The sequence below is a fragment of the Pezoporus occidentalis genome, unplaced genomic scaffold (assembly GCF_034315485.1).
Source record: "Pezoporus occidentalis ecotype Australia unplaced genomic scaffold, CSIRO_AGI_Poc_V1 ctg36, whole genome shotgun sequence".
Classification (NCBI taxonomy): Eukaryota; Metazoa; Chordata; class Aves; order Psittaciformes; family Psittacidae; genus Pezoporus; species Pezoporus occidentalis.
In genome coordinates, this window is record NW_026915591.1 from 1,227,519 (window position 1) to 1,251,156 (window position 23,638).

The window sequence follows — 23,638 nt, forward strand, 5'->3', positions numbered from 1 at the left end:
AGGAATTAAACAATTCAGTCACAAGGCTGTCAGCATCCCAGGAAGCTGATCTTGAACATACTGAGAGGATGGGCAGTTTGCCAAGTTGCTTAATTGAAAGAAGAATTATCTCAGGAAGTCTGATACAAGCACAAGCTTAGGAATAAGGAGAATGTTGAGTTGATTTATGAACAAGCTTTTTTAATTAACCAGACAGCTAATATGTATTTTTCTGAAGAACAGCAGGGAAGAAGAAAGTCTGTTCTCTTCGTCAAGATCATCATTTTGGGAAAAAAACAAAACAAAACCAACCAAACACCCCCCCCCCCCCCCCCCCAAAAAAGATAAATATAATCCTTCTGGAGTATTGGCATTCCATTCACACCTCAACATTTAATAACCATAAGAATGGTTAGGTTAGAATTCTCTCAGCAGTCCTTCAGGAACACCAAGCAACATGACACACCTTCTTTGCTCAGCAGTAGAAGCAAGCCACACATTCTCTAACACAGAAGACATTATACCCAATTAATAAATCAGAGTTTCAGCTTCCTAAATAGTCTGACTATTGCTCCTGACTTCCAAATGGACAACTGATCCAGCCTGAATACTGTACAAACAGGTTTGTACCTTTAATGACCTGAGCAGGCTCCAGTCTGTCCTCCTAGCCAGAAAGTCCAAGCCCACAGCAAAGCTATTCCTCTGTTAATCTTCATTTTTTGTGGAAGTCAGGGACACATGCTAGTTCACATTCATTTCTGGGGATCAGAGGAGCTGTGGTCTGCTCAGGGTCACTCATCTAACTGGGAATTCTTTTTTTGGGAATAGGAGGAATGGGAAAAAATGCCTGTCACCTATACTGCCCTTTCCCATTTTCTCCGTCTGGGTAAGACAAAAAATTCTCTCTACTCTCCTTTTGCTGAATTTTATAAACTACCTTTTTTTTGTGCTTCATTATCTATATAGCTGTCACATCGGAACTATTCATCTCTAGCTTGGTCCTTTCTTAACTGCATTAAGGACACTGAATGGGCACCATTAATAAAGGGCACTAATCCCTTTGCCTCTTCCCACTGTGTTACTCATCAGCATATGATAAGAGTTACATTTATGATTCTTCCCCTTTGGGCTGCATCTCAGTTTTCTGTGCTGTAGAAAGGGCTATTACATTTCTACACACTTTATGTAAAAAATAAAATGCCAGCAGAATAACCTAGAGGACAACACGAGGGCTTCTGTAACCTAGTTCTGCCTACATAAAGGATAAGTAAAAGGAACAGAAGTAGAAACCAACGTGAAACTGGTGAAATTACCTGTAGTCTTCGGATCTGAATGTCTGAGAACTTCCTAACACCATTGTCAGAAGGCACCAAACGGTTGTAGAGAGCCTTACATAATGAAACAGATAGTTAATTAGCAACACCAGTACAGCCAAAACATCTTGGCCAAAGTGGGCTGGGCTCAAATGCCTAAGTAAAGATCATACCTGGTCAGTCTGAGTGAGCTCATGGAGTATACGTGCATCAACAGCAGCAGCAACCAGGTTGTTGGCTGCAGTGATAGCATGGATGTCACCAGTGAGGTGAAGGTTAAACTAGAGGAGATAAAACATATCAGTTACCTCATCCTGCTGCAATTTTCATTTATTTCAGTTCACCATAGACAGATGGAAAGAGAGGTATTAACAGCAATGTTAAAGTGGGTGAGGATGGAGGGGGAGAGATTGCTCAGTGCAGTATATGGAAGAGAGGAAAGAATTCCTCTAAAACAGAAAATTCCTCCCCCACATTTATGTCACTTAAAAACTTCCAGAACAAAGCTTCCAAATAAAAAGGTTTGAGGTTTGTTTGCTTGTTTTCCATAAGAATAGTTCTCACAGGCTCCTTGACACCTGAGAAGACCATGGTGTGGCATGTCTGCATTGCTCTTCCTTCACCTTCCTTCTGACCCACTCTTTTTGCACAAACAGGTTTCACACATACATTAACTGAAGCTGCTGCTGCTCCCACAAAGATATCTGAGCTAAATTGAAACTAGCAACCTTGTGTAGTGCTAGCAGTAGAGCTGTAGTTGCAGAGAGCTCTGCATAAGCTAACCACTCAAACACACGGTATCATCGGCAGAACTTGTAGACCATGTACTACACAGTGACACTGCTAATAGTTTTCTCGGCTCTATCTCATCAAAAGATAGTTTGAGTGGGTTTGCCAGCATGAGTTATCTAGCTGCACTGTAGCTATGATGACAAAAGGCTTGGGATATACAACTTCTGTGACAAACCTGCATTATGGCAGGGGAGTAAAAGGTGTGGTTAAAACAATACTCTGTAGCTGAGCAGCAAAGGAAGATGAAACAGGGACATCAGAAAAGGTGATATGACAAAAGACCATACAATAGCATTTTATGGCAGCCTTGCTACTGTCATCTTAAAAACCAGATAGCTAAAAGCAGAACATAACTAGTAACACACAGTAATTAAAAATCCTAATTAGTAAATGCTGATTGTTGTCTCATTCTACATACATGCAATAAGAAGCAATTACTACTACCTTGGTTCTGCAAGTATGACCTCAAAAGTGTTTCAATCGCTACCATTTTCCTAGGATGAAAGCTGCATGTAGAAATATCCAGTGATGGATCAAGGTCATTAGTGTAACTAGTGACTCCAGATACTTCAATTTTACGAGACATGCATCAACTAAAACACCCCCACAAAACTGTGTATTTATACCACGTGGGTCATACTTAAAGAGAGTCCTTTCAGCCAGTTTCGTTCCAAGAGTGGAGCTGTTTCCCACTGCTGCACAGAGTGAAGTATTTTGACTCATCTTATTAACAATCCCAAAGAGGAGGAGATTATTTTTCCTGTCACATCTATCTTTCACACATGTTCTTGGCACCTGACTAAATCAATATTCTGCCTCCTTAACATTTTTATCTTTTATGGACTTGCTGCATCAATTGGAACAAACAGCCCTTTTGATCATTTCTGCTTTTCTTCCTAAAATTGCCCTGTGTCAATCTATAGTGTACAAGACAAAGGTAGAATTCTACAGGCAATTACTCTGAGAATTGAGAGAAGCACGAGAGCACGTGCTACACGTGCCTTTCAATTCCCTGCCCCCAGACACAGGATCTTACTTGCTGCCAAGCCACATCAGAAATATTCTGCAGTGCCAGTCCCCCACAGGCTGAAGTCTTGGCATTACTGATTCCCAACTTCCCTTTTTCCATTTCATGTTAATAATCTAAACCAGAAGTACACCAAAATAGCTCACAGAAAGAGTCGGTGACCACTGCTGCTGACAGAACTACTTAATATGCTTCCAAAATGTATTACATCATTATCACCTTCATTTCAATGCCGGGAAAAAGAGGCACAGGATGTGCTTTTCTCAAGGGTATACAGCAATTCAAGGCAGAGGAGGGAAGGGAATAGAGAACTGGGAATTCCTAGTTCTGCGAAGTTCCCTGACCATGCAAGCACCCTTCTGAAACAGCCAAAGACATTTAAAAGAAAACCAAACATAAAACTGCTGAAATAAAGCATTCTTCAGAGTGCTACACTGGGCCATAAACAATAAAGATTTTGCAAGTTATCCAACAGCAGTATCTCTTCAAGGTCTGTGAGCTCTATGTGCAATGAGACTTTGTATAAAGAATTACCTCTTCCATGGGAATAACTTGACAATAGCCGCCACCTGCAGCTCCACCTAGAGAGAGACAATAGTCAAATCACACAAATAAAGGTCTCTCTAGCCCAGAGTGGTATTACATGTGATTGTTTAATGGCTTTAAGAAAGCAGCTACTGTTGAGCAGCTTAGTTTATATCCCAGCATAGAACTTGAAGACAATGCTCAAGGTATTATTTTCTTAAAAGGAAATGCAATTGTAATGGGAATTATGCAGCGGAATGAAATCTCTGAATTCCATCTTCTCCCTTTTAGTTGAACTGCAAGCAACAGAACAGTTGATACCTTTTATACCAAAGGTTGGTCCCTGAGAAGGCTGACGAACACAAGCAAAGACATTCTGGTGAAGGTGCGCTCCTAAGGCTTGAACAAGACCGACAGTGGTGGTGCTTTTCCCCTCTCCCAGGGGAGTAGGAGTTATCCTGCAGTGAAAAACCAGAACAGACACAACTAAACCCTTGTAGTGGGTGAGATTCAAAACACAGGGCTAAAATAGTTACCCAGTAGTGGAGGTTAATGCCAATTCACATTCTGGGTTGGCTCAGACTTGAGCTAATCTTTACCAATTTGAACTTGGAATGAGATTGGCAAATTATAACTGCTGAAGACCTTCCTCTGAAACAATTTGCTAGTTACTTCTGAAGGCAGGTTCCTAGACTAAGAGAACTCTGACTACAATCCAGTCTGCCCTTTGTAACCCTGACACGCATATCAGAACTATTGATCTCCAGGAGAGAAATGTTAAACTACATTCCCATGATTTGCCACAAGAGATAAATCCAGATTTTCACAGCGTGTTTTCCTAAAACCCACAGCACCCCATAGAGTCACTTTATCAAAAGACAGTAATTGAACAACATGCCATGCTAATAAAATTTCTTTTCACCTTGACATCATGTAAGTAACATCTCAGTTAAAGAAATACCTACCCAGTAACAACAATGTATTTGCCATCTGGCTGGTTCTTCAACCGTTTCAGAGCTGACAGATGAACCTTGGCTTTAGTTTGGCCGTAGAGTTCCACCTCATCAGGGAGCAGGCCAACTTCTCTTGCAACTTGATCAATGGGCTTGGGTATGTAAGACTGCGATATTTCAATATCACTTAAAGAAAGAAAGGTAAACCTGTAAGTCAAAGACTTCTCACAAATTCCCTGCTTCTGGACAACATAAAGTACAAACACCTTGTCTGCATTTTAAAAGGGAAGCTTTAACCCCTCCTAGTTAAATGAAACAATCATACTGATACTGGCTACATCAGAATAGACAAAAAACAAAATACCGAAGTAAACAACAAAGCTATCCCTCAATCCTCCCCCCACCAAGAATACCTTTTTTGTAGGCAGTATCTTATGCTCCCTTATGGTATTTGTGTATTTCAAGTGATCTTTGGGGACTTGACACCAACAACTGCTACTTCCAGAAGCCAGGTATTTACCTTGTGAGAATGAAAAATTTCCCAAATCCATGTGTCTCACTATCTGCTGAATCAGAAACTATCTAGCTGATCTAAAAAGTCAGTGGAAGTCCATGTTTGTGGATTAGTATTATCAGGATGACACAAGCCTACACTTCAACATATGTCACAGCATCACTGCAAGTTAGCTATGCTCCCTTAGGAAGGCCTCACAGTTTTCTCTCTAGTTCTCTCCAAACTTCAATGCCAGCTACAGTCTACATATATGTATGCCCCATATTACACAAAGCTTGGGAACAGAAGTGACTACTATACTGTATTAATATTGCCAGTGGGTTCATTTGAAAGCATTACCTTGGAACTGGCATCTTTAGGGTCAGCTGGTTGTATTGGATGCTCCATTTCCCAGGTTGGAACTTCTCCAGAAAACGCTGTGCGCTCTCCACTGTGCTCTAAAATGAGCATCAGAGGGCATTATACCAATCAACTCTTTGAACCATGCTGGTTAACAATGAGACTCAGAAAGGTTCCCCTCCACCCAGCCCCATGTCTCAGTTTGGGATTAACAAAGTGCTTTGATTAAAGCATTTGCTAATAATTCAAAATGAGATTGTGCTCATAGTTTTCTTTAACACCCCCCCCCCCCCAATAAAAAACCAAACCAAAACCAAACCAAAAACCCCCACATCTATCCATCTACTGATCCATATTCCAGTGTGATTGATTTTTTGGAGTGCTCTGTGCCAGCAGGGTTTCTCAAGCAAAGCGGGAAACAGGGAGCTGGCTTATACTGTTACTCTCCTTCTTTTTATCCAACATACCTACAGATAGTTTAGGAACTACAGCCAGAGCATTGTAAGAAAAGCCCGTTTCTTGCTGTTTTGCCAGCAGGCTCAAAAAAACCCCAACCCACTTCTCTGTCAAAAAACCAAACCAAACCAACCAACCAAAACCACCCCCCCAAAAAAACCACAAAACAGCCTCCCCCCCCCCCCCCCCAAGGCACAAAAACCAAAATGCACCCCCTGGCCCCCCAAAACAAAAAAACCCCACAACCAACCAAAAAACATCTGTCCTAACATTTTCTTAAGGTCCGTCTTCTTCCTCAGTTAACTGAATCAAAATTGTTTGGACTAGGAGTTGGAAACCCTAACTACACCTCTGTAAGAGCAAGAAGGAAGCATCAGTTGCCTTGGTAGCATGCTGGTGGTCAGAAGCAACATAATCTAGAAGTAAACGTGGAGGAGATGACCACATACCTGCATCAACATGGCTACAGTCATAGGCCCAACGCCACCAGGAACTGGTGTGATGTAGGAAGCCTTCTCTTTTGCTGTGCTGTATGCCACATCTCCTACAACTCTTTTTCCACTGGCCTTTGTGCTGTCTGGGGATTTAAGGAAAAAGTTTTACATCACATTTCACCAAAACAAAAGGGAAGCCAGCAGTGACTGAAGCTGAAGTATTTTCCTCTACTGGAGTAAACAAAACACAAGGTAAGTACTCAGAAAGATGCAAAGAAAAGATAAGAAGTTAAAACATCAAAAGATTAAACACTGCCAGGGATGGGGCAGCCATAGCTTCTCTAGGCTATGTGTTCCAATGTCTCACCACCCTCACAGTGAAGAATGGGAAGAAATATCTTTCCATTAAGCACCATTTATCCTCAGCCAGATAGACCTCTCCTTGAGGATGCAATTATTTTCTCAGTGGCACATAGCCCATGGAGCAGTCCAAAGATGACTCCAAAACAAATACAGGGGCGGAAAGCACAGATCAAATTTTACATCTGTGTAATAATAAAACACAAACAGGACATACAATATAGATGTCACCTGAACAACCCCTTCACAGCTCCTGCTATACTGTTGTGAAGGATTAGTACAGCTTCCAATTTGAAGGAGAAGAAACATGGCTGACTTGTTCCAAAAATCCAGGTTTACATTTGCTCTGTTCAATTTTGGAGGACACCTGGGCCCTACTACCAAATAAAATCATTTGCCTTTACAGAAACTGAAGACAGGAAGTGCTGAGCTACTCAACTTCTCATTGCCATTCTAATGATGGACAGGTAAATACTGCAGTTCACAGAGATCAGTATTGTCAAAACAAACCTCATAGGTGGCTTAAGACAGCATCAGTAGAATAACCTCCTTTTTCTCTAGGGAAAAAAGAAAAGAAAGAAAGAAAAGCTGCATCCTGCTACACTGCATGGCCTGACAATTCAGAAGCAGATACAGCATTCTTTCCCAGTGGCGACCTTTAAGCTCACCCATAGAGACAGAAAAAGACAAAATGCTTTAGTTAAAATTAGCACAACCATCTAAAGAACTCACTGGTTATAGACACAGCATATAAAAAAAGAGAAAATTTAAGTCTCTCCTGGAATGGCAGATCCTCATTTCAGATATAAGGACTCTAGGGAACTTCTAAGCAGTGTGAAAATCTGAAGACAGATTTTAATGCTGTTAACATTGAAATATATTGCATACAATAAGCGTATGTTTGAACAGAACACAGTCAATTAACTTTAACATACATTTGGCAAGGGAGAGAAGAGAAACCAAACTCCTAAACAGCTGATTATGTTAAAACCAAAAAGAGGGAACAAAAGCAGCTCCTGCCAACTCTGATTTTTTGCTGCATTGTTCCTGACAATTAGCAGTTTGGATGCTTTTGCTGTGTTTGTGCTTTAAGCAACAGTTCTTCCCCCTGAAGTTCAAAGCTTGAATGACATCACAGCTGTTAAACAGTGTTTCTACAGCCACGGTCAGTTTTGTTGCCTGAACTGCAGACCAATCTGGCCTTCCAGCCCAGAGACCAGTTTAATTAAGGTTGCAAAAGGCAAATAACATAATCATAGTTTCTTCCAAGGACACCAAGGAGGCCTACCTGCTACCCTGACCAGGAAGACTCTAGGCCCGAGAATGATGAAAACAAGTAGGCACACGAAACACAAATAGCCTAATCCGTTACACAGACATGGTGGTGACCACAAGCTAAACAGACCCCCAGTCCTTGCCTCTGCATCTGCTCCTCACACCAAGGACTGCTGAGCACAATTTAGGATTAACTTAACTTCTTAACAACTTAACACTTGATTAGCCTTAAAACATCATTCTTTTGAAGGAAAGCTCACATACAACACTTTCTGCCTCTCCCCATAATTTTACCTTCTCAGTATTAATCATCACATTCTTAAGAAAACACAAACAAACCAAAACCAGTTACAAACAGTAACTGTGACACTATAACCATTCCCAGTGCCTGTGTCTTCCTTAGTCCCATAGGTTCTGTAGCCAACTGGAACACATGAGAGAGCACCTGAGGACCCTGGTATCAAAGTGAAAGGCATACCTACACACATGGACTGAACAGGTAAGATGGTCTCCATCTACCTCCAGAGACAGCTGTGTGACAGACAGCCTGAGTGTAGCTTCTGGACTGGAGCTAATTCAGCTACTTTCATTAGATAAGGGCTGGGAATATTCGCATGACTTTCAAGCAAACTTTTGCCAATGTACATACAATTCTAACAAGTTTCTGATGGATATATGACTGTAAACACACAAGGCCATACATGACCCTTATCTATAAAACATTAGATCACCTGCTTCCAGTCTGTTTATTTTCTGTACAGCACTGGGAAAGGCGTTTCATGAGAGATCCAACACAGTCTGATCTTATAGGCCTATGATGGCACCTTGATTCCCAGTACATGAAGATATAAACAAAACATCAAGTCAAAGCTTTCTATATTTTTCTAGCTCTTCTGGTGTTTAAAGAGCATGGCACCAAGATACACAGAGGCTGAACTTCCTTTGCTGCTCTTATATCCACTGTTCAAGATTTCCTGTTGGCTGGGGTTACAAAACCCCACAGCAGAGGAGGACTCTGAATTGGGTTGCTTCCTCCATCAGGACTCGGGAGAGGGACACTCCAGAAACTATGACATCTCTGAGAATATTCTCTACCTGCACAGCTCTCTCTTCCTGTAGCAGAGCAATTTCTACAGTCCTGGAATAAGACATTTAAATTTTTGTTGGACTAGCCCTCTCACTGCAGCAGTGAGAAAGACAAATACAATCCAGCCTGGAAAGGGAATAAGACACACTTGTTTGCTCTAACAGAGGTTTCAGAAAATCCTCCTTCCTCTCTCTCTAGCTGGAGACGTGGAAGAAATTCTGTTCAGCTGTAGTACGTGAACACAAAACCAGATGCGCCTAAACTACCTACTCTAGCCTCCAAACTGGCAGCCTTGGGAGCATACAGGTCACCTCCCATTCAAATACACAACAGCTGGATTTGCATGGCATTATGTGGCTATAACTTTTTTTAACTTCAACTTGGCAAGCCTGCATGAAGTCAATGTCCTGATATGTCAAATCATATTGACATTTGCCTGAGAAGGCACCCTAAGTTGCGAAGTACGGGTATATTCAGAGATTGCCATGTCCTTCAGCTGTAACTCACATCTACATCTAGGAGACACCTAGCTGGGGGCACTTACAGCCAATGTAAGATGTATTGGAAATGTGTTATTTCTCCCCTCATTCCATTCAAAGCACTGTCACAGCTAGCAGCAATATTCTATCTGTAGAATATTGCTGCTAGCAATATCTGTACAGAGATGTAGCTGGAAAAGCTGGCAAACTAGCTACTGTTTTTTTTCCTGTAGCATTACAATTCCCACAATTCTGGCACCAATTTCCCAAAAGATTCATCTGAGAACTTTTTCACAACCTATCAGAAAGCAAGAAAGCGGCAGGAAAGCTCAGCAGCTTCAGAAAACCACAGAGAAAGAAGTCCATGACATCCATCACTTTGAAAGCTCAGAATTTCCATGGCACTCTATCAAGTACCTGACTACCAAGTCTCACAATGACATTAAATATATTGCCATGCAACATTGACTAGGCTCATAACTCAGTGCACTGCCCAAGGTGCACTAATTGCAAGAGTCAGGGATGTGTCCTCAGAGATGCGGTTCACATCAAGCCTGAAAAAAAAAGGTCATACTGTACATCAGAAACACAATGGTAGTTTTATTTGCAATATGTTAATGGGGGAGATTCCAAGCCATTCTGTTTCATGCAAATAAGCAGTGACCCTATGGGTTTTGGCGAATTGCCTAAGTTTGGGTACAAATACATCAAACAACAAACAGCAGCAGCAGATGACTTTAATTAGACAGAGGATTAATGTTTTTAAATGCAACTCAATGTCATCTTTGAGGAACAAGACTTCTGAACAGAAATTTCTTTATATTCCATTAAATAATGGCAACAGAATGACTGATTAATTATGAAAACTACCTTCTAAAAGCTATGTGGGTGTAGTACAGAGATAGTTGGATGGTGACTAATTTTCCATATCATTCAATATCTGTAATTTGGATTTAAAATGAGATGAAAACAAAAATTGCCAGACTGCCTGTTCCTTCTTTGCAAGGAAGGAGTAGCTAAGCGAAACCCTACCCTAAAATCCATTATGTTAAAGCACTTTGTTCTGTGCCAGAGCCACTGTCACCAAATACTCTTGCAGAAGCTGCTTTGTTTCAAGACAACAGCCATTCAAGCTTAAGAAGTTAATGTTGTGACTCAACAAATCCCCAGCTACTTGCTTGCCATTTATGTATTTCAAACAGAACAGCTTACAAGATCTAACTGCAAAGTAATGACGGCAAAGCTGTGCGCTCACAAATGGCAACAACAGCAAGACTTCACTATGTAGCTGGAGCAAATTACATGGAAGGAGTAGCTAAGTGAAACCCTACTCTAAAATCCATTATGTTAAAGCACTTTGTTCTGTGCCAGAGCCACTGTCACCAAATACTCTTGCAGAAAATGCTTTGTTTAAAGACAACAGCCATTCAAGCCTAAAAAGTTAATGTTGTGACCCAACAAATCCACAGCTACTTGCTTGCCATTTATGTATTTCAAACAGAACAGCTTATAAGATCTAACTGCAAAGTAATGACAGCAAAGCTGTGTGCTCACAAGTGACAACAGCAGCAAGACTACCCTATGTCGATGGGGCAAATTACACGGATATTCTTTTGCTGTATTCCCTAGCCTCCTCTTTCCTCTACTAATCATCAGCATCATGGAAGGCAGAAATAAAACTGCCACTGATCTGCTTTAGGACAGTACTTCAGAACTTTTTTTATGCTAGCTTCTTCAGGGGTTGCCATCATTACCTAAGACAGACTTAAAAGGGAAAGAAGTCCTATTGACTAGAAACACCAAGGAAACAGTATCCTTGTACTTACTTAGCAACTGAATTTATATACAAATAAACACATTCCCACTCTTTATACATTACCCACGCACCCGGCACATGGTTAATTCCACAGTCTATTACGATCGCACCAGGTTTGATCCATTCACCTTTCACCATTTCAGCTTTACCAGCTGCAACCACCAGGATATCAGCTTTACCAACCTATATGAAAAAAAAAAAGGCAAACAACTCTGTATCACACTGACTGTGGAAAAATGCAGAGCTGCTTCAGCAGCTTCAATTGCATGAAACTGTGTGCTCACCCATTGCTATTGGAGGGATGAAAGGGCATCGTCAGCAATTAAAGGCAGCTAGCAGTTCCTTGGCATGGACAAATTCCTGTGATCAGAAATTATGGCCTATTTTCACACCCCTACCTTGAATGACTGCTAGTCAACGCTTCCTTTGAACCTCCTTTGAACTCCTCCATGATTCCCAAGTGGACCATACAGACTACTTTTAGATAAAATTAAAGCCTTCTCCATATTCTTATCTTCCTCCCTTCAAATATCCTACATATTCAGTTGCTCTTTTCAATGCTAGAAATATAACCAGCACTCCTCAGTCAGCAGCCAAGAACAATCCCTGCACGTTCACCCTGAAGTGAACTCTTAAGTGTCACTTCACTTGTCTTGAGACTTTTACGTCCAGGATTGTGTAACATACAACTCCAAGGAAGCTGACTGTAATTCAGCACTAATATTTGATCAGACAGTACTCAGGAAATTTGACAGATTTGGTCACAAAGCTGGTGCTGAAGACACTGATTAAAGCTCATCAGTTCCTGCACTGCTTCATTCATGTTTGCTTAGGAAGTTGATATCCCTTGGAAGTTTCTCTTTTTATCTTCAAGGTTGATAAATTATTTTTAAGATTTCATTAAGAATTAGTACTTCAATTGTTAATTAACCTAATGACAGTCTTATTGAACAGCAGCTTAGTGGCATGAAGCATTGCAGTATTTCTGATCTTTGTGAGTTATATTCAAATACACCTACCCCCTTTTCAGCTTTAATACTTGCCTACAGAGCCTGGCAGTGTTGATTGCTCTATGAAATCCAAGTAGGTGGCAGCACAGCAACACACTATTTCTGTCATTCTCACTGCTAGAGAGGAAAATGGTACCAACTCACAGTCATAGAAAATAGACTGGGAAAAAAAACCAAACTTGAAGAAAGCATTTTCCAGCCATTAGAGCAAAAGAGTACCTGGCCCTTCTGGGAAGAAAACAACCCCCAAAAAGCCAAAACCAAACATGTTGTCTTGCAGGCCACTACATGGAGGAAGGGATGTTTAAATTCTCAGCACTTGCCCAAAGAAAGTAAAAATAAGAATTTTACTGTTATAATTAAACCTCTCTAATTAAGGGCCAAAAATAACCAAGATCCTATTCCAGTGTAAGTATTCACACAGCCATGCAATGAACAGAACTGGCAAACTGATTCAGACGAAAGACGAGCCAGACCTAATGACTTGGTAGAAATACACCAAGCAGGGATGTGCAGACAGCACTGGCTTGCAGCAGGTAACTAACAGACTCATGCATCCAGCCTGTTCTTACCTCCTCTGCCAGTGTTGAGGTCTTTGAATGGCAAGTGGTTACAGTTGCATGATTCCAGAGCAGCAGATCATGCATGGGAGCACCAACAATCTTACTGCGACCAACCACTACAGCCCTTTTTCCTGCAACCTGGATGCCTGCACCACAGAAAGTAAAAATAGGTCATTGTGCATCCTAGTACAAACTAACCCAAACAGCTCTGGAGTCTTTTGGTCAGTTTAAGTCTGGCTCTGGTACTTCAGGATAGTTGTGGTTTAAGCCACAGCCAGTAATTCAGAACCATGCAGTCACTCCCTCCCTTCTTCCCTTCCACCCTCCATCAGTTCCCAGAGGGATGGGGAGGAGAACTGAAAGAATATAAATCCCACAGGCTGAGATAAGAACAGTCCAAATAACTAAAAGTATAATACAAAACTACTACTGCTAATAAGAATAATGATAAGGGAAATAACACGGGGAGAGAATATAAAACTTAAAACGGAAACAAAAGAAAAAAAAAAACCAAACCAAAACCAATAAACACAAGCGATGCGCAATGCAATTGCTCACCAGCTGCTGACTGATACGCAGCTCAACCCGAGCAGCAATCTGGCCTTTCGGGTGACTCCCCCCCAGTTTATACAGTGAGCATGACCTGCTGTGGTATGGAATACCCCTTTGGCTAGTTCAGGTCAGGTGTCCTTTCTCTGCTTCCTCCCGGCTTCTTGTGCCCCTCCTCACTGGCAGAGCATGAGACTGAAAAGTCCTTGACCAGGGTAAGCATTACTTAGCAATGACTAAAACAATGGTGTGTTACCAGTTTGTTCTCAGACTAAATCCAAAACCACAGCATTGCACCAGCTACTAGGAAAGAGAAAATAACTGTTATAGCTGAACTCCGGACAAGGATCTATTTTTCTTCTCGGTTGTGTGTGACAGGGAATTGGAGTTGGGAGGGAGGAAGGAAGGAAGGACCACTTTAAAACCAGTTCTTTTACTATCTGAAAAGGCAGAGATGACATGCGGCATCTCAACAAAAGTTTTGATGTGAAGCACAGCCTTGCAATGTGCATAATTTATCCTCTTATTGAAGACTACTGCACTCATGAATAATGGATGGAAGCCTCTGTCGTGGTTTAAACCCAGTCAGGTAACTCGTTCACTCACTTCCCCCCCTTTCTTGCCCTCCCCCTGCTCTCGGAGGGACGGAGAGGAGAATCGAAAAGAATGCAACTCCCACGGGTTGAGATAAGAACAGTTTAGTAACTAAGGTATAACACAAATCACTACTGCTACCACCAATGATAATAATGATAAAGGAAATAACAAGGGAAGAGAATACAACATCTCACCACCAGCCAACCGATAACTCGCCCCCCCCCAGCCCGACCAAGCTCTGACCGATACCTCCTCCAACCCTGCAGTCTCTCAGCCCTTCCGGCTAACTCCCAGTTACATCCTGGGCATGACGTGCTGTGGTATGGAATACCTCTTTGGTCAGTTTGGGTCAGGTGTCCTGTCTCTACTTCCTCCTGGCTTCCCCTCCTCCCTGGCAGAGCATGAGGCTCACAAAGTCCTTGGCCAAACCAAAACATCGCTTGTTATCAGCTCTGTTCCCGAGCTGAAAGTCAAAACACTGCACTACACCAGCTACCAAGGAGGAGAAAAATGACTGCTACTGCTGAACCCAGGACAGCCTCCTTACCTGTCTGTCTGATAAGTTCCATGCATCCTTTTGGTGTACAGGGAATAAAGCAGTCTCCAAGGTCCCCTCTAGAGAGTTTCCCAGCATTGATGCTACTTAAGCTGCATTTTGAAAGAATAAAGAATAAAGGCCAAGTAAGATTCCCAGCCTCATTATCACTGTTTGAAGGGAAAAAAAAAAAACCAAAAAAAAAAGGTTTTCTTTCTGGAGTGCCTGTCATGCTCTCCAAGGGTGAGGTCAGTTTACCCATCTACATCCTTCTCAGGTGCAACAGCATTGGTTATTTTTTCTGTATTGATGGGTTTATCAGAGTCAAGTGGCAGCTGCACTATAAAGCCATGAACAGCAGGGTCTCCATTCAAAGAGGCAATGCACTTGAGGACCTACAAGTAAAGACCAAAAATGCAATGGCCGATAAACTGAAATATGACTGATGTAAATAAAAAAAACATAATCCTATCTGGATTAAAAGATACACACAAGAAGTTTAGTTTTTCCACCCAAAAATATAATGACTCATATTTTTTTACTTTTTCAAAAATACCTGTTAAAGTCTAAATTTTATGTTGTAGTGTTTTAAATTAAAAGCTAAAAAATAATAATAATTAAAAAAAAACCCACATCAAAACCCTCAGCAGGTTGCAGCTGTGTTTTTTATTAGTTAATATCTACAGGCAAGTAGTCTCTTTTTCATATAAAATGAGAGGACAAACGTAAGTTCACCTATTGAGCTCAACACCAGTGTTATGTATTTTTTCATTACTGGCTATAACTACTTACATCAGCTTCTGTTGCTGTGTTTGGCAGTTTTATGTGATTGGCACTGATCCCAATCTGCAAATGAGAATACCAAAATTATATGATTTCTGAATTGACATCAGGGGTTGATGTGGCTATTATCCCAGTCCAGCCCAGTCACAGCTACATTCTGTCACATTTCCCAGGTCTATCTCCTGTTCCTGTGGCTACAGTCCTATTATTTGGAAATACTATCAATGAAAGAAGAAAGATTAGTGCTTTGCCTATATAGATCATTCCATACTTCAACTGTCCTATTCACCTTTTGACATGAACATAATCTGAACTTGACAGCATACTGCCTTGAAATGCCAGTAAAGAAGATGCTAGATATCACACAGGGAAACAGGGACTCATCTACATTCCCAGCCCTGCTATAGCATGTAACATACCACTTGGTGACAGATGCAAGGCAACTTCAGTTACAAGACATTCAGGAAATATAAGCACATGGTGACAGGTCAGGAAAGACAGAGCATCAGCACTTCAGACACATGTAATCTAGGAGATGATCCCACAAGAAGTGGCACCAGCCCACACTGTTGTTACTGGAATACCCCACTTTGCTACACATCAGGTTACACACCTACACTACTTACAACAAAGAATTCAGGCCAACACTAGTTTCTCCAATACAGGCAAAGCTTAGACAAAACTATTTGATTTGCATCTGTGTTTTCATATTGAGATTGGACCTACTGTGGGAAGGTAAAAAGAAATATTAAGAGGTTGGCATTACCTCAGCAGCAGCCTTCAGCTTCATATTAATGTAAAGGTTTGAATCATCCCGATTTCCAACCTAAGGATGAAAAGACAGTTGAGTCATGTTGCAGAATAGAGACCCAGATGCAGGCTGAGATGGGCCTGACCCTTAGCTTCCTTTGAGGTACACCAAGATGGCAGAGGTATTCTTGAGTAACTTTAAAACACACTGGTAGAGGCTTTAAGCATGCGAAGCTAACAGGAAAGAGTTCTGATTTCCTCCATAAACACCATTTTCCCTGTTGAAAAACCTTATGAACACAGCGCTCTCCAAAGCAGAAAATACTACCTGCCATCTCATCTGAGAAAGTTAAATCTCTAGCTAATTAACATGATCAGCAGGCATTGGTAACATTCAATTATTGGATTAAGGCGCTCAGAAAAGTTGGGCCTCTCTGATATCCAGGAAACTTAATTTTATGCACATACATGTGCCTTTATGGAGCAAATTCTTCCACTACTGTTTCAAACTTTGAGAATTTTCCTGGCAAACAAAAAACACCAAAACGAGAACAAAGCAATGCACAAAGAGAAAGCAGCAAGTGGAGCAAATGCCTGTAGTTTTTTTACAGTACTGGGTGCTTACAGTACAGCTGCATTTCAGAAGACTCCTTGCATTATTCAGTATGTTTTGTTAAAGTAATATTCCTTGTAACCATATGAAAATGAGAGGCAAATAAAGAAAAAGCTGATAAGCAAACTCTTGAAACCCCATTCCCTGATACTTGAGGACTATCCCTGGTGCTCACACAGATTACAAACTACAGGTGTGACTGCATTACCTGGTCACTCAGCATACACTGGTTCTTCTTCCCTAATGTTAGACAAAGGGGCTATCTCCCCTTTCAAGCCTGTTAGGTTTAGGAAAAGGTATGCCTCAGACAGGGCAGAAAAGAGTGCAGGGATCAGGAAACGTCAGTCAACAGACCACATATATTTTGTGAAAGAGGTCATTCCTGACTATGGACAAAAAAATTCTTTGATCTCAGAGGACACCAGATACCTCTCAAGAAAAGAGCATGTCTTGTGTGAGGTACTACATATCAGAAACAGCTAATTTCCTAACTTAACTGAAAAATAGACAGCTGAGAGTATCTTTATTAGGAGATGAATGCCAAGCCCAGACTGTTTGGTAGCTTACAAAAGTGCCAGAAAGCCAAAAAGGAAAGAGGTTGTAAAGGACTCTGAGACAACCCAAGACTGAAGAGAACAAAGGCCAACCAAGAAAAAAAATCCAACATCATAAGACAGCTATTTTTTAAGGCAATTCACAAGGTCATCAGTTCAGCAACTTCCATCAAAGTGTCCCTTACTAAATTTTAAAAGACTTTCCTCCTTTTTTCTAAACACCTGAAGACAAGTTTTCTGTAGAGATTATCTTTTTAAAACTAATGTAAAAGAAAAGCAGAAAAACCCCAAACCACAGACAAGTTTGCTCACGGCATTCAAGAGGAGCATGGTCTTTATGGACTACAGTGGTCTTTGCACCAGAATCCAGAGACAGGTATCAAGAGCTCTTCAGAAGCCTAGAATACTGAATAAGGACAGAAGACACTTCTCTAACCAGCCATTTACAATCCGTCAATGCTCTGTGGCCACAGTTCCTTCTTTTTACACGACACTTCCTACTGCTAGTTACCACCTGATCTAAGCATAAAGAATTTCCAATTTTTATAGCTACAAGCTAAAAAAAAAACAAAACCCAAACAAATCACCTTAATTCTGCCAAATACGGGCCCAACCCTTGTACTGACAAGTACCTGTTTTCTCCGCAAGTGTTTCTGTGTGGACTCTAGCACTTACACTTCTGATTGACATCAAATTCAGAAACAGGATTTTGCTCCATCCCCCACACTCAAAGCCTTCTTGGCCAAAGGTGGTTTTGATTGGTTCCCCCCACCCCCTTGTCTCTCCATGTTCCGATTTAACAGCATAACAAACCCTGTAATAAACACATTTCAGAGATTTCTGGTACAAACACGTTTCTGAAAGCTGACAGACTTCGTGGCTCACAGAAATGCAAAGACTTGGAATAGAGTCTACAAGCACTGCTTCTTCTTAATAGGCAAGAAGCCTACTTTCACCATTCCACAAACACACATGCTCAAACACAACTGCAAGGGTCTGATTTAATAAAGAAAAAACAGCAAAAATCCCCCAAATTGTTTCCAGGCCTCAGTACCTGGGGAAAAGTCATCTCAGAATTGTGATACTATCCTTCAGGGGAACTCCGCTCTTCTGTTCCTTTTAACTGTTATCTGTGCAAAGCAACTTTGATGAAGCTCACCAGCTGTGCACTTACCATTGCAATAGATTTTCTGTAGTTGTCATTAAAGAAAACAATACCTGCAAAATTGCAAGTCCTGGTCTGAAGCCTGGAAATTTCTCTTTCATCTCAACAACTTGCTGCTTTAGTCTCTCTCTCACTTGTCTGAAAAGGGGAAAACAAACAAACAAACAAGGCTGAAGTTAATCAAGCAGCTGAATTCTCATACAGTAGTAAGTCAGGAACTGAAAAGATGACATGTAGGCAGACTGGTAAGTATGTACTTATTCCCAAGTACTTGGGTCCCAGCAACCTCCAAAGAAGGTTAACGTCCATAAGTCTCTTCAGGCACTTTGGAAGTTTCAAACTTACTTAACATCTTCTGGGGTTTATGTTGTTTTGGTGCTTTTTTTTTAAATAATTCTACTTTGTGCTTCTTCACCCTCCTCTTTTCCACCTCATAGGACACAAGTCAAAAGAAAAAAACAAAACCAACAACCCCAAACAAAAAAACTAACCAAAATTTGTCATGGAAATTCCTGGGATTTCAGAAACACATCCTCCCCAAACAAAAAAACTAACCAAAATTTGTCACGGAAATTCCTGGGATTTCAGAAACACATCCTCCCCAAACAAAAAAACTAACCAAAATTTGTCATGGAAATTCCTGGGATTTCAGAAACACATCCTCTTTCCACATATGCCATAACAAATCTACCTGTTTTCCACAAGCACTAGTCAATGGTGTCACATATGCTGTCCTGGTAAAGCATGATAGATCTATAGTGGCAAAACTGTAAAATAGCTAAACAAACGGAAGGTACCTGCAGATACACCTCTCTCAGTTGGTCAATACTATGTGTTTCTATTTCCTGCCTGCTTGGCCTAACCAAGCTGGATAGGCTGCAGTCCTACACCCACCTTCCTGCCTCCTGCCTGCTTCTGAGGTTGCCAACATGCATGTGAGAAAATGCCCCCAGCCCAACGGTTTCCAAACAAGACAAAGATTTTTCCATGGGAGCAAGAAAGAGAATGGGAGGTGGACAGACTTTGGCCTCTTCAGGAACCTGCTTCGGAAGGTTCCACGGGATACAGCCCTAGAGAGCAGAGGGGGGCAAGACTGTTGGTTGATATTCAAGGACCACCTGCTGCAAGCTCAGGACTGTTGCATCCCAACTAGAAGGAAGTGCAGCAGGAGGGCCAGGAGACCTGCTTGGATGAATAAGGAGCTGCTGAGGAAAATTCAAATGAAAAAAAGAGGCTTATAATAAGCGGAAGCAAGGACAGGTGGCATGGGAAGAGTACAGGGATGTTGTCCGAGAAGCTGGGGAGCAGGTTAGGAAAGCTAAGGCTCAGTTAGAATTAAACTTAGCTAGCAGTATTAAAGATAACAGGAAGGGATTCTACAGGTACATAGCAAATAAAAAACAGACTAGGGAGAAGCTAGCTCAGGAAGCTCTCAGGAGAACTGGCTACCCAGGATTTGGAGAAGGCTGAGGTTCTTCACTGCCAAAGGCTCTGACTGCACCACCCAAGCCTTGGAAGGCCGATGCAGGGACTGTGAGAATGAAGACCTTGGGCCCACTGTAGGAGAGGAACTGGTTCGAGACCATCTTAAGAACCTGAACGTGCACAAGTCCATGGGACCTGATGAGATCCAACCGCGGGTCCTGAAGGAGCTGGTGAATGAAGTTGCGAAGCTGCTGTCCATCATATTTGAGAAATCGTGGCAGTCAGGTGAAGTTCCCGATGACTGGAAAAAGGGAAATATAACCCCCATTTTCAAGAAGGGGAAAATGGATGACCCGGGGAATTACAGACCAGTCAGTCTCACCCCTGTGCCTGGCAAAATCTTGGAGCAGATTCTCCTGGAAGGCATGCTAAGGCACATGAAAATCAACAAGGTGCTTGGTGACAGCCAGCATGGCTTCACTAAGGGGAAATCCTGCCTGACCAGTTTGGTGGCCTTCTATGATGGGGCTACAGAACTGATGGACAGGGGTAGAGCAGTTGACTATCTACCTGGACTTGTGTAAAGCATTCAACACTGTCCCACACGACATCCTTGTCTCTAAATTGGAGAGACATCAATTTGATGGATGGACCACTCGGTGGATAAAGAACTGGCTGGATGGCCACACGCAAAGAGTTGTGGTCAATGGCTCAATGTCCAGCTGGAGACCAGTAAGGAGTGGTGTCCCTCAGGGATAGGTGTTGGGACCGGTCTTGTTCAACATCTTTGTCACCGACATGGACAGTGGGATTGAGTGTGCCCTCAGCAAGTTTGCTGATGACACCAAGCTGTGTGGCTCGGCTGATACGCTGGAGGGAAGGAATGCCATCCAGAGGGACCCTGACATGCTTGTGAGGTGGGCTGATGCCAACCTCATGAAGTTTAACCATGCCAAGTGCAAGTCCTACACCTGGGTTGGAGCAATGCCAGGCACAGCTACAGGTTGGGCAGAGAAGAGATTCAGAGCAGACCTGTGGAGAAGGACTTGGGGGTGCTGGTTGATGAGAAAATGAACATGAGCCGGCTTCAGTGTGCGCTTGCAGCCCAGAAAGCCAACCGTATCCTGGGCTGCATCAAAAGGAGCGTGACCAGGAGGTCGAAGGAGGTGATCCTGCCCCTCTACTCTGCTCTTGTGAGACCTCACCTGGAGTATTGTGTGCAGTTCTGGTGTCCTCAACATAAAAAGGACGTGGAACTGTTGGAACAAGTCCAGAGGAGGGCCATGAGGATGATCAGGGGACTGGAGCACCTCCCGTATGAAGACAGGCTGAGGAAGTTGGAGCTGTTCAGCCTGGAGAAGAGAAGGTTGTGTGGAGACCTCATAGCAGCCTTCCAGTATCTGAAGGGGGCCTATAGGGATGCTGGAGAGGGACTCTTCATTAGAGACTGTAGTGACAGGACAAGGGGTAACGGGTTAAAACTTAAACAGGGGAAGTTTAGATTGGATATAAGAAGGAAATTCTTTCCTGTTAGGGTGGTGAGTCACTGGAATAGGTTGCCCAGGGAGGTTGTGAATGCTCCATCCCTGGCAGTGTTCAAGGCCAGGTTGGACGAGGCCTTGGGTGATATGATTTAGCGTTAGGTGTCCCTGCCCACGGCAGGGGGGTTGGAACTAGATGATCTTAAGGTCCTTTCCAACCCTAATGATTCTATGACAGAGGAGAAGCTGTGAGGAAAATTAGCTAAACCCTTCTACACAGCTCAGATCATGCCTTTAGGAAAAAGAAGTTTAAAGGTACAATTATTAAAACACAACTTTGAAGGGAAGCATGAGAGGATTCACTGATGAGTTAATCTAGCTCAGATGTCAGTTCACTCTGTAATGTTTTAGAAATAGCAAGTATCCATCACCAATATATTAGCCACAGACAGCTCAAAAGCCACTGTCACCACCCTCCCTAGCCTTGCACTCCAGCTTCTCTGTCTGGGCCATGAGCATGATTCTCCACCTGGGAAGGTGGTAGGAAAGTGGCCCCAGTGCCAGGCTGTTGTGGTTTTTCAAATTTAAAATTCTCCCAAAAGCTCAGGTGCAGCCTAGCACCACTGGTCTGTCTACACACAAGAGGCAGTCAGGATTCAGAGAGAACTGACCAATTGTGCCCATCTCATGGGCTCACAGAGCTGGAAGGAGATGGTAGCACTTGACTGCAAATGTACTTAGAAGCAAAAGAAACATAAGCAAAGCTCACAGGACACCATTAGAGGCTTGACAGGTCTGTCCTTCTCCATGTGACCTCCAGCCCATGTCCCACCCACTATTCTCAGAGATGAGAAGGCACTACCATCACACTCAGCAAATCCAAACACCCTATGGGTTCAGACACAGATGGTTTCCTTATGTTCACCCACCCTCAAATCAGTATCACAAGGTCTCCCCAGACTGGAGGAGGTGCTGTTGGTGCCAGTTCATTAAAAATGCAAAGAGCAAGGGTACAGGGACAGAGTAAGTAGCTGATGCCAGCTGGAAGGCTGCAATTCCTGCTATACAGGAAAATTCCAAGATGACAGCCAGTGAAGTCAAGTCTACCCTTCAACTATGAGCTCCAAATCACAAATGCAAGAGGCAAAAAGGGAAATGCGAGCAGCATACAGCTCTGCTGCAACCCAGCAGCACTGATCCCAAGGGACAGTTGCAGCTGGCCCAGCCAGAAGCAGCCCTAAGGCTGTTCTAAGCTCTGCCTCAGGGTAAATCACAGCCTCCTGCTACATCCCAAATCATGTATCTCTCCTGCTGCATCCCAAATCACATGGTCAGAGCTCCACTGTACCTGAGGAGAGGGTTCAGAGTACTTTTAGGTGTGTGTGTCTAGCCAAGCTGTACAAAGTTGCTTAACAAGCTTCAGTAAAAGAGCTTGTTTTCAACCTTGTTTAAGAAATAGTAGTTTCTAGGCTTCCTTTAGCTATCACCTCTGTAAAACACCTGACACTACGACTAGCTGATGAGTTCAGAAAACAATGTTACAGCAAGCCCTGTCCTAGCAATTCTTCATGCTGAAGTGACAAAAGTTAAATCTGCTGGGTAGCAAAATCAACTGCCTCTCCTTACACTCCTGCTGCAAGGCCCCAGGGAAGGCACCAAATCTACAGCAGCAGACACAACAGGGCCTGAGCTCACAAGCAGCACATAACAGCAACGCAATGATCTCAAGGAGCATCAGAAGCCTACTGCACATGTCCTGTGCGTGCGTCCTGGTCCTGCGGGCCAGCTCTTTGAAGGAGCTATTTCTGACAACAGTCTCTGGTGTTCCAGTAAGGAAAGCACATCACTGATTTGTCGCCTACAAGCAAAAAGAAATGCAAACAAACACAAAACATATGAGAGCTCTACTGCATCATAAATTATGATTGAGTGCACCCTCAGCAAGTTTGCTGATGACACCAAGCTGTGTGGTTCAGTTGATACCCTGAAGGGAAGGAATGCCATCCAGAGGGACCTTGATACGCTTGTGAGGTGGGCTGATGCCAACCTCGTGAAGTTTAACCATGCCAAGTGCAAGGTCCTACACCTGGGTCAGAGCAATCCCAGGCACAGATACAGGCTGGGCAGAGAAGAGATTCAGAGCAGCCCTGCGGAGAAGGACTTGGGGGTGCTGGTTGATGAGAAAATGAACATGAGCGTGAGCTTGCAGCCCAGAAAGCCAACCGTATCCTGGGCTGCATCAAAAGGAGCGTGACCAGGAGGTC

General features: G+C 42.6%; 1 protein-coding gene across 2 annotated transcripts in view; it reads right to left on the reverse strand.

The window, feature by feature from the left end:
* MTHFD1 (methylenetetrahydrofolate dehydrogenase, cyclohydrolase and formyltetrahydrofolate synthetase 1) overlaps positions 1–23,638 on the reverse strand; it is a 46,013-nt gene that overhangs the window by 17,779 nt on the left and 4,596 nt on the right. The window contains exons 2-15 of one of the 2 annotated variants that reach the window (XM_062630720.1): positions 18,522–18,606; positions 16,153–16,212; positions 15,396–15,449; positions 14,862–14,998; positions 14,616–14,716; positions 12,932–13,068; positions 11,421–11,532; positions 6,348–6,475; positions 5,443–5,540; positions 4,602–4,775; positions 3,958–4,094; positions 3,646–3,692; positions 1,466–1,573; positions 1,293–1,367 (exon numbers count right to left, since the gene is read on the reverse strand). In XM_062630720.1, coding sequence (XP_062486704.1) covers positions 1,293–1,367; positions 1,466–1,573; positions 3,646–3,692; positions 3,958–4,094; positions 4,602–4,775; positions 5,443–5,540; positions 6,348–6,475; positions 11,421–11,532; positions 12,932–13,068; positions 14,616–14,716; positions 14,862–14,998; positions 15,396–15,449; positions 16,153–16,212; positions 18,522–18,606 — 1,453 coding nt within the window. The remainder of the gene's footprint in view (positions 1–1,292; positions 1,368–1,465; positions 1,574–3,645; positions 3,693–3,957; positions 4,095–4,601; positions 4,776–5,442; positions 5,541–6,347; positions 6,476–11,420; positions 11,533–12,931; positions 13,069–14,615; positions 14,717–14,861; positions 14,999–15,395; positions 15,450–16,152; positions 16,213–18,521; positions 18,607–23,638) is intronic. The other variant, XM_062630721.1, reaches the window with a different exon arrangement.